This window comes from Elephantulus edwardii, unplaced genomic scaffold (genome assembly GCF_000299155.1).
Source record: "Elephantulus edwardii isolate Elephantulus edwardi_28Jun2011 unplaced genomic scaffold, EleEdw1.0 scaffold00129, whole genome shotgun sequence".
NCBI lineage: Eukaryota > Metazoa > Chordata > Mammalia > Macroscelidea > Macroscelididae > Elephantulus > Elephantulus edwardii.
Window position 1 is genome coordinate 2,542,695 of NW_006399879.1, and position 11,160 is coordinate 2,553,854.

Genomic DNA, 11,160 nt, shown 5'->3' on the forward strand with positions numbered 1-11,160 from the left:
CCTCCAAGGAGCAGCCTGGTTTAACCCTCTCCAGGACAAACCTGTTCGTTCTCTTGGCAGCCCATGGATTATTCAAAACGTGATGGCAGATGGAAGAAAGATCAAAGGTGCTGAGGAATTAGTGTAGCTTGGATCCACAATCAACACCCACAGAAGCTGCAGTTATGAAACCAAACACCTTACAATGGGTAAAACTCCTCTTTACAGTACAAGGCAGTCATGTTAGTTTTGCTCTTTTTCATTTTATTTTTAAAACTTTTATTTTAATGAAAGTTTACAGAAAACTAGGATTTCCATTCATTCATTGTTGCACATTTTCCTCCCTGCCCCTCTCCAGTTGGCTTTTTTTTTTATTCTGTTCTTTATAAGGTTTTTTTTAAAGTTAAAATTTTAATGAAAGTTTATAGAGAATTTGGATTTTCATTCATTCATTGTTGCACATTTTCCTTCCTGCTCCTCTTCAGTTCACTTTTCTCTTTGAGAAAAAAAAAACAACAAACCAAAACAAGAAACCCCCAAACTTCCATTGTCGTACAATTCCCCACCTCCACCCCAGTGCACTTTACTATGCAGCTCTTATTCTGGACTATTGTCATAAATAATACCTAATCATATATTCCTTTTAAGCAGTTCTTTCCCTCATGTGTTTCCATGCAGTGTACATTATTTATCCCCTCTTTTCAGTTTCCCCCCCAACCCCGATGTGAGTCCTGTTTTACAACAGTAGCATTATGCAGTATTTGTCCTTGGGAGAAGACATGAAGCTGAGAAAGGTGGAGGGTCAGAGGAAGAAAGGAAGACCCTTTCCAAGATGCATTGGCGCAGTGTCTGTCACAATGGGTCTGAGCATATCAGAGATCATGAAGAGATGCAGGATGGCCTGTTTAGATCTGTTGTCCATGGGTCACCCTGAGTCACAGTCAACTCTATGGCCCCTCAGACCCACAATAAAAATATTTTTATAAATGAAGAGGCTGCATGCAGCCAAAGACGTGCTTCGAGGGTTAACCACAGGTGCACTCTCTCCCTGGTGTCTAGCTGTGGCTGGAGGAGCAGGCGTTATCCACCGTGCTGCAGACACACCTGCAGGAGGAACAGGAGAGCATCGTCCATGGCGTCTTGGCCCGACTCAACGGCTTCAATGAGGAGTGAGTACAGCGCTGAGCAGGTTGCATGGTTCTTGGTTCTAGTCTCGGTGTCCTTATCCCGTAAGGCAGATGCATTAACCAACACAGTTCTTCACAGTATGGATTTGAAAACCCAAACATATTTTAGGTACAGATAAATTGCTATTCACTGATGATGATGATCTTACGTGTCAACTACAATGCGTAACGACCCTATGCACAATAGTTCTGAATCCTGCTCTATCCCGAGCCAATCTCACTGTCTCTGACAAACACACCTACCCTCTTTACCCCTTATTGTGTCAGTCCGTCTCATTCAGAGTCTTCCTCTTCTGTGCTGTCCCTCAAACCTTCCAAACATGATATCCTTCTCTAAAGACTAGCCCCTCCTGGCTACGCGTCCAAATTATGTGAGACAGAGCCTCAGAATCCTTGCCTTCAAGGAGCAGCTTGGTTTCACCCTCTCCAAGACAGACCTGTTTATTATCTTTGCAGTCCATGGCATGTGTTCAAGACTCTTCTCCAAGACCACAACTCAAAGTGTCATGGTAAAACTCACACCTGGAGTCAGATTTAATAAAGGCAAATTACTTAATATTTCCTAGAATCTACTGTTGTTGTTGTTGTGTGCCATCAAGTATGACTCATAGCCACCTGAACCCTGTCCTCTCCTGTGCCAAACTCACCATCTCTGACACATTCAAGCCCTTTGTTGCAGTAACTGTGCCAAACTACCTGGTTAAAGGTCTTCTTCTCCTTCACTGTGCCTCCACCTTTCCAAGCATCATGTCCCTCTCCAGGGAATAGCCTCTCCCAGCATCATACCCAAAGTGTGTGAGATGAAGCTTTATCATCTCCAAGGAGCACTCTGGCTGCACCTTATCCAAGACCTATCTGCTCTTGAAACAGTCGTAGTAAATCCTTCCTTGGCTCCTGGGCGATCTACAGGAGGCTTGCTATCAGTCTTGCTGCAATTGTCTTTGTTCCATCTTTGCTTCAGGGTCTAGTCTATTCATACCCCACAGATAAGAGGCTTATGATGACACGTCCCACACCGTTAAGGCCTCATTAACATCACCAAGCAACCCAATAGGATTGCCCAAAAATGGTGTCACTCTGGCGGTTCAAATCCACCAGCAACTCTGTACAAGTAAGAAGGGCAGTCTTCTACTGTGCAGTATACAGTCTCCAAAAATGTGCTCAAGGGAGGGCTGAATTGTTCCCAACTTCACAGCAATGAGTGAATGGATGGGATTATAGGATACAAGGGCTAGGATTCCAGTACATATTTTAGGGGACACAATTCAATACCTAACAGGGGGGCAAATGAGGGAAGGATGATACCTTCTTAAAAAGGACTTCTGCAGCCACCGCTGCTTGAGAAGCTTCTCCTAGCTCAGCGTTTTATCTAGTACAGCCAGAACAGAAATACCATACATACATGGTTTGGATCAGAAAAATGTATTATCTCACTGTTTAAGAAGCTAGACACAGAACTCTGAGCATAGGCCCTAGTGGAAGGCTTTCTCTCCCTGTGGACTTGGGGAAAGGTCCTTTTCTCCTTTCCACATCCCTGGGCCTGGCCTCCCCTGAAGATCTCTGTGCATCTTTGGATAAATTGTCCCCTGGATCTAGGAGGTTCTCAGCACAGGTGCCCTGGGTCCAATGGGATGCTCTGCTCTCGGCTGTTATTTCTTGGTGGGCGTAAGGTCCTTCTATGATTTGCTCACATATATAATCTCTTTTATATTTCAAAAGAGATTGGCTCAAGATTCCTCATCTAGTAAATTGTGTCCTGTCTCATTAACATCACTCATTTACACGTATAGGATACTTATAGAAGATCATAAAATGGGATGATCACATCAGATCACAGAATGGAGAGGAATTTATAATATGAGAAGTTGACGTGTTATTTTGGTGGGGTGCAATGACCCCTGTCCCCTGCCGTCCTTCCTCACAGGTCCACATGGTGTGTCCTGCAGGGCCATGACCTGCTCCTGCGCTCCATGCTCCGCAAGCTGGCCCTCCGCGGCAGTGCCGTCACCACCCTGGTGCAGATGAGACTGTCGGGGAAGAAGAACCTCCTACGGGAGCTCCGTGAACAGTACGCCCTGGAGCAGGGCTCCTCCCAGTGCCTGGATGAGCACCAGTGGCAGCTTCTGAAAGCCTTGGTGAGAAAATACCTCTGCCAGGTCATTCCCCACCACCCCCTAGACAGGCCCTGCCCCTTCACCAACCCCAGCATGGTGGCTCAGTGGGAAGGAATTATACTACCAACGCAAAGGCTTAACCCAACGGCTGCTCCGTGGGAGAAAGATGGGCAGTCTCCTCTCTTGTCATTAACTGTCTCTGAAAACCAGCTGGACGGTCAGCTATGGGTAGGTTCTAACTCAATGTTCCACACAACGACATCTGGGGGAACACAGTTCAACCCATGACAGTGACCCTTCAGGACAGAGGAGAACTGTCCACAGGGACTCCAAGGCTGTCAATCTTTATGGAAGTTTACCACTGTAATGTTCTCCCTTATGGAAGTTGACCACTGCCTCATTCTCCCTTAGGCTGCCTGGTGGACTTGAACTGCCAATGTTTAGCTTAGTAGACTGATGCTTAATCCTCTGTGCCATCACAGCTTCGCTTCCATCTTGAGCCCTGGATGACACTAATGATTTATGCTTTGACTACTAGCGAAAAGGTTGGCAGTTCAAACCCACTCAGTTCACACCCAGCAGACAGGTCTGTTGGTCAGCTTCTGAAAGATTGCAGCCTTGAAAAGCTGGGGAGCACAGGTCTCCTCTGACACACACGGGGTGGCCATCAGTCAGGACCCACTGCACACCAATTGGCAACAACCATCTGTTTGAGACACCCATAAGTGGTGCAAATGGTTAGCATGATTAGCTGATAACTGAAAGTTCAGTGGTTCAAATCCACTCAGGGGTCTGGTGATCTGCTTCCAAAACATCAGCCCTTGGAAACTTTGTAGAGGCCAGTTCTATTCTGATTCACGTGGGGCCCATGTTGTTGTTGTTGTTGTTGTTGTTGTTAGGTGCTGTCAAGTTGACAATGACTCAGAGTGACCCTATGAACAATAGATCTGGGCCGTGTCCTATCCTGTGCCGTCATCATCATTTCGGCCGCACTAGAACCCACTGCCACAGTCACTGTGTGAATCCGTCTCCTTGAGGGTCTTCCTCTCCTTCACTGACCCTCCACTGTTCCAAGCACAATATCCTTCTCCAAAATCTGGCCCCTCTTAACAACATGTCCAAAGGATGTGGCACGAAGCTTCACCATCCTAGCTTTCAAGGAACACCCTGTTTGCACTTCCTCCAAGATGCATAGGTTTGTTCTTTCGGCAGTCCATGGCATAGTCACTTCTCCAACACCACAGCTCAAAGGCATCAATTCTCTTGTCCTTAATCATTGCCCAACTTTAAGATGTATAGAAGTAACTGAAAAGACCATGGTTGGATCAGGTGCACCGTGGATGATGGGGGCCCCTGAGTCAACAGCATCTGGTTACAACCAATCTGGAGAGCCAGCTTGTAGATGGCAGAGCTGGGGTTAAACCAGCAGGCTAGCTCCAGGCTCCCACAGGAGCAGCTCCAGGGAGGATAAGCTCGTGGCTCTTCTGCTCTGATCAGGACTCACTGTGTCCCAGCTGTAGTCCCTCAGCCCATCACACCCTTTCATCTTCCCTAAAAAGGAGCCCCTCCTGGTCTCCCCACTCTGTTCTTAGACTCAGTCTTGCCTTCAGACTGCAGCATACTCTGCGGCTTCCGAGAAGTTACTTCTCTGTGCTGTGTCCTCACTGGCCCTAAAGATTACAGCCTGGAAACCACTGGGGGCACTTCTGCAGAGTCACCTGGTGACTGTGGGTTTGGTTTGGTAATGACCTACCGGCTCCCTTTACATGTAATAAGCCCCTAACCACACAGTGCATAGTTGGTGCTCAATAGATGCCTTGGGGGAACGTTCGGCAGACTCAGAAGGATCCATTATTGGTTTCAGTGAGCCCAGAATCCACAGCTCTTTGCTCTTCTCCCCTCCTCCCCTCTTCCTGGGGTCCAGGGCAGGGACAGCCCCTCGTCGCCAAGGCTTCACTGTCCCCCGTCCTCGTCCCTTCTCTCCAGGAGGCGCGTGTGCTGGAGGAGACTGGCCGGCTGGAGGACGAGGCCCAGCACACGCGGCAGCTGCTGCACCAGCAGCTCCTGGCTGAGGCCCAGGAGGCCTGGCGACTCCTGCAGCAGCACACGGAGCGGGCCATCGGCCGGGCTCTGCTGGGGCACGCTCGGAACGCGGCCACCAGGAGCCAGGTCAGGGACAGGGATGACTTCAAGGTGCGTGCCCGCCTGACCAGGGAAACCACATGGCATGAAGGGTGGGAGGGGGGTGGGCAGGCGTGAGCAGCACCTAGGTCCGGTTCTCAGCACATCCTCCACTGGGACCCCTCAGCCTTGTGGGGCAGACTTCACTCCCACAGACCTGTTTCTCCGTCTGTAAGGTTGTTCCTGTGGAGGAATGCCCTGGCTTTGCGCCTCTCACCCACTTGAAGAATTACGCCCGTTGGGAGACTCTGCAGGGGATGGTATCCGGGCCACCGAGGCAGCAGGGTGCATAGCGATTTCGGTGGCCCTTGGGAGAGCCAGCCTAAGTTCACAGCCCAGAGGCTCAGAAAAGGCTGATTTCAGTGTACAACATGAGGGTCACTAAGGAGGGCCATTGTTGGTCTGGCTCAGCACAGTGTGGGCCTTGGTGTAGGCGGAAGCCGTGTTGCAGCACTGGACCTAGAGGGCAGGTGAGGCCTTTGTTAGGGTATGAGGCCAAAAAGAAAGGAGCGGAGGCAGGGGTGACGCAAAAGGGAAAGACAGACTTATTAGGAGGTGCTTTCCAAAGGACGGGCCTTCCTTCCTGGGAAGGAAGTAATGGAGGAGGCCGAGCGTCCCTGAGGAGAGGTTGTGCGTGTGGCTCTTTGTCCAGGCATGCCTTGGGGGGAGTCTGGGCCAATGGGATGTTGTCATGAAGAGTCCAAAAATCTGGGGGTCGTGGGGGTGTTATGTGCCATCAAGTTACCTGTGACTCCACAGCGACCCTGAGTACAACAGCTCTGAACCCTGCTCTGTCCTGAGCCAGTCTCACTGACTCTGACACACCAACCTCCACTGCCCCAGTCACTGTATCAATCCATCTCATCTACGGTGTTCCTCTCCTACACTGTCCCTCCACCCTTCCAAGCATGATGTCCCTCTCCAAGAACTGGTTCTTCCTGGCAACATGCCCAAAGTGTGTGAAACGAAGCTTCAGAGTCCTTGCTTCCAAGAAGCAGCCTGGTTTCACCCTCTCCAGGGTGAACCTGTTAGTTCTCTTGGTGGTCCATGGTATGTTCAATACTCTTCTCCAGCACCACAGCTCAAAGACAATGAATCTTTTTCTATCCGGCTTAGTCACTGTCCAGCTCTCTCTTCAGTTTGGTGGATGAGTCTTATTCCAGTCCATTGCCTTTGACGTCACCCATGTGCCTAAAACGCTGAATGGGCTGCCTCCAGGGGGCGCCTTTAACACACACACACACACACACACACACACACACACACACACAGAGTTTCACAGCACAAGCTCCTCCGCCCCCGTCTCATTGGTATTTGTTTGAACAAACTTTCCGCCCGGCCCCTCCTTATATCTGCCTGATTCTGACCCTACAAGATGGGGCCTCAGCACCCAGTCAGCGTGTTGGCTTGAGTGTTGCTGTGATGCTGGGAGCCAGGCCCCTAATGTTTCAGTTACCAGCAGATTCACCCAGAGTGGACAGGTTCTAGACTAAGACAGACTAGGAAGGAAAGCCCAGAGGTCCACTTTTGACAATTGCCAGTGAAAACTCTGTGGTTCAGGACTCCGCGCTGTCCAGTGCACAGATGACCCCGGTCAGAAGGCAGCATGGACTCGGCACGCCAGGGACCCGGAGGACAGCAGGTTGCCACGCTTTGTACTGTTGTATGTGAGGTTGCTGTAAGTCACTATCTCTCAATGCAGATGACACCAACAGGTCTGGGCAGCCGCCTCATAGAAGTGTGACCACTGCTCCCCAGCGCTCAGCAGGCGTCCACCTGCCACTTCCTAGGCACTCACCATGCTGGACATATTCCTAACACTGACTCCCTCCTCCTGCCACGGCTCCTAGAGGGACAGGAGGTGCCCCAGAGTCACGTGAAAGCCAGTGGCAGAAGCAGGATTCAAACCCAAGGCCCTGCCGCACAGAGAGATGGGTGTTGTCCCTGATACGAACAGGCATAGGCATGGCGGTGACTCTGAGACTTGATGCACATGGCCTTGAGGTTGAGGGCAGCAGCCAGAGTTGGTTTGAAGCGGTCAGGGGCCATCAGGTCAGCTCCCACTCACAGTGACGTTGAGCACAGAGGACTCGAGTCCTGCCCTGTCCCACACCGTCCACACCAGCCCTGCCCGTGCGCACTCATGGCTGCCGTCTCCCTGCCAATCCGTCTCACCGAGGCTCTTCCTCACTTTCAGAGACCCTCTGCTTTTCCAACCAGGAAGGCATTCCCCATGGAATCAAGTGTCGTCTCCATTTGCTACATCCGGGTGTTTGTGTTTTAGGTTGACAGGGCTCTCTGTGACCAGGAGGAGTCCTAGTGGTGCAGTGAGTTAAGCATTTGGGCTTAGAAAAAAAAAGGTGGCCAGTGAAACCACCAGCTTTACAAAGATGAGGTGGCCACTCCTGTAGTGACTTACAGCGCGTGGGGCAGCTCTGCCCTGTGGTCACTGTCACAACCGACGTGGTTGCAGATTATTTAGGGGGATGTTTGGTTTGTTTTTTTCCCTGACTAGGGGTAACTTACACCATTTGGGAGGCTGGGATTTCATGAGGAGAAATGTGGCATCAGGATTGGAGGAAGACTCATCAACTACCTGCATAATACAGATGGCACAACCTTGCTTGCCAAAACTGAGGAGGACCTGAAGCACTTACTGCACAAGGTCAAGGACTGTAGTCTTCAACATCAAAACAAAGATTCTCACCACTTCGCCTGTTAGCAGTATCATGATGGACGGTGAAGAAATTGAGATTATTAACAGCTTTAGTTTGTTTGGCTCCACAATCAGCACTCTTGGGACCAGCCGCCAGGAAATCAAACGATGAATTGCACTGGGAAAACGAGCAGTCAGGGACCTCTCCAGAGTACTGAGAAGCAACGATGTCAGTCCAGAGACTAAGGTGTACCTGATCCAGGCCGTGGTCTTCATAATTACTTACTATGCATCAGAGAGCTGGATAATGACTAAGGACAATAAAAGAAGAATCAGCGCCTTTGAATTGTGCTTGAGAAGAGTCTTGAACATGTCATGGACCATCAAGAAAACAAATAGATCTGTCTTGGAGAGGGTGAAACTAAGTTTCTCCTTGGAAGCTAGGATTTTTAAGCTCTCTCTCACATACTTTGGGCACGTGGCCAGGATGGACCAATCCTTGGAGAAGGACATCATGCTCAGAAGGACGGAGGGACAGTGCAGGAGAGGAAGACCCTGAATGAGATGGATTGACACAGTAACTGGGACAATGGGGGTTGGTGTGTCGGAATTAGCGAGACTGGCTCAGGACAGGGCTGGCTTCAGGGCTGCTGTACTATGAGTCGCAGGTGACTCGATAGCACATAACAACAACAACAAGTGAAACGAAATTAGTCCTGTTTTAAGACAGCCATGCTCTGTCTGCCCCGTGGCAAAGTGAGGTAATCTGAGGGAGCTGTTATTGTTGTTGTGTGCCATCAACTTGGAGCAGACCCATAGTTGACCCTCCAGTGGGTTTTCAGACCCAGTGTATTGTACACGGGGAGATTGCCCACCCTTCTCCCCCCAAAGCAGCTAGTGGATTTGAACTGTACACCCTGAGGTTGACAGTGCAACTACTTACCGCTAGGCCACCAGAGCTCCCTATCAGAAGGAGTTGTGATGTGCTGTTGAGAGGGAACTGACCCACAGCCACCCCTCGGCGTGTTTCCAGAGGCAGTAAAGCACGTGGGAGGAGGTTGCCCACGTTTGTCCTTTGGATCAGCTGGTGGATTCAAACCGTGCGCCTCTGGGTCTGCAGTGCAGCTCCTTACCACAACCCGCCAGCGCTCCCTCCCGGAAGGAGCAAGGGGTGTGAAGTGGGGCAGGAGGAGGAAGGGCTGGCCTGTCACCGAGCTGCAGTCCTCTCTGTCCTCCCACAGGCGTCGCTGATGGAGGCGGCAGTGGAGAGTGTCTACGTGACCAGCCCCAGAGTCAGTCAGCTGGTACAGGGGTACTGCCAGCAGGTGAAGCAAGTGATGCAGGACCACGAGGACAGGAGGCTGCAGCAGCTGAAAACCCTGCAGGGTAGGTGACCGCAGGGCAGGGAGGGGGTGGGGGTGCGGGTGGAGGGATGCAGGACCATGTGGTCAAGAGGCTTCAACAGCTGAAAACCCTGCAGGGTAGGTGACCGCAGGGCAGGGTGGGGGTGGGGATGGGGATGCAGGACCACAAGGACAGGAGGCTGCAGCATCTGGAGACCCTGCAGGGTAGGTGACCGCAGGGCGGGGAGGGGGTGGGGGTGGAGGGATGCAGGACCCTGAGGTCAAGAGGCTGCAACAGCTGAGGCCCTGCAGGGTAGGTGACCGCAGGGCAGGGTAGGTGACTGCAGGGCAGGGTGGGGGTGGGGATGGGGATGCAGGACCACGAGGACAGGAGGCTGCAGCATCTGGAGACCCTGCAGGGTAGGTGTCCACAGGGCGGACGGGGGGGGGGGACAGACGGAAAGAGTTCCGTTGGGGGGAAGCATGAGCTGTGGGCTTTTACATGTCATTTGGATTATTATTTTTATTTTTTACATTTTTATGTTTATTTGTCTCACAAAGAGCCCTGGAGGCCTAGTGGTTAGAATGTTAATGGTTTTGATCCATCAGTTACTCCTCCAGAGAAAGTTGAGGCCGTCTACTTCTACAAAGATTTCAGCCTTTGAAACCTGATGGGACAGCTCTACCCCGTCTTACAGGTTTCTGTGAGTTGAAATCAATTCAGTGACAGTGGGTTTAACATTTTTTAGGGAAAAGATGTCCCGCCAAAGGCTTTTGGAAATATGTGCATACAGCACGGTCTTAGTTCCTTAATGGTGTTGTAACAGAAATACCACAAGGGGGTGACTTTGATGAACAGGAATCTGTTTTCTCACAGTTTAACAGGCTAGAAATACAACTCAGGGCACCAGCTCTATGATAAGGTTGTATCACTGTGGGGCAAAGCCCTAATCTCGTTCCAGTTCTGTAGCACCTTCATTCCTCAAGTCCTTGAGGTCTCCCCGGGGGCACCTGTCTCCCCTACTATATGCTTTCTTATCTCTGGGTCTGTACTCCTTCTTATCAGTCAGAACTAATAAGGTTTAGGACCAACCCTACACCAGTATGACCTTATGAACATAACAAAGAAAACCTTATTCCCAAAAAAGATTGCACCTAAAGGTATGTTGTTAGATATCGTCATGTACTAAGACAGATCTGAGCCTTTCCCAGCGCTGTACCGAGCTCACAAACCGCGTTCTGCTCAAGCTCACTGCGGTAGTCCAACTTGTCAAGGGTCTTTCTCCCTTTTGCTGACACCCCATCTTTCCCAGCATGACGGCCCTCTCCAAGGATGAGCTCTTCCTGAAAAGGTGTCCGAAGTAAGTGAAGTAAAGTTTTAGTTCCCTTGCCTCTGAGGAGCTCTCTGATGGCATTTCCACCAGATAAATTCGTGAGTTCCTTCGGCATTCCAAGAGACAGTCAATGCTCTTTGCTAATATGACAGTTCAAAGGCATCAATTCTTCTTCTTTCTTCTTTCTTCATTAGCTGACTTTCAGATACATAGGAAACAATTCAAAAGACCATGCCTTGGATCGGGCACATCTAGGTCTTTTTTTCTTATTTTTTAAATTTTATTTCATTTTATTATTTTTTGTGTGTACCATCAACACTGTAACTAATGCTTAACTCCACAATAAGGGATTTATCTTTCACTGCT

General features: G+C 50.2%; 1 protein-coding gene across 1 annotated transcript in view; it reads left to right on the forward strand.

Moving 5' to 3' along the window:
- Positions 1-11,160, forward strand: part of EVC (Ellis van Creveld syndrome) — a 107,405-nt gene that overhangs the window by 78,022 nt on the left and 18,223 nt on the right. The window contains exons 17-20 of the mRNA XM_006893642.1: positions 1,039-1,148; positions 3,091-3,301; positions 5,267-5,473; positions 9,359-9,503. Coding sequence (XP_006893704.1) covers positions 1,039-1,148; positions 3,091-3,301; positions 5,267-5,473; positions 9,359-9,503 — 673 coding nt within the window. The remainder of the gene's footprint in view (positions 1-1,038; positions 1,149-3,090; positions 3,302-5,266; positions 5,474-9,358; positions 9,504-11,160) is intronic.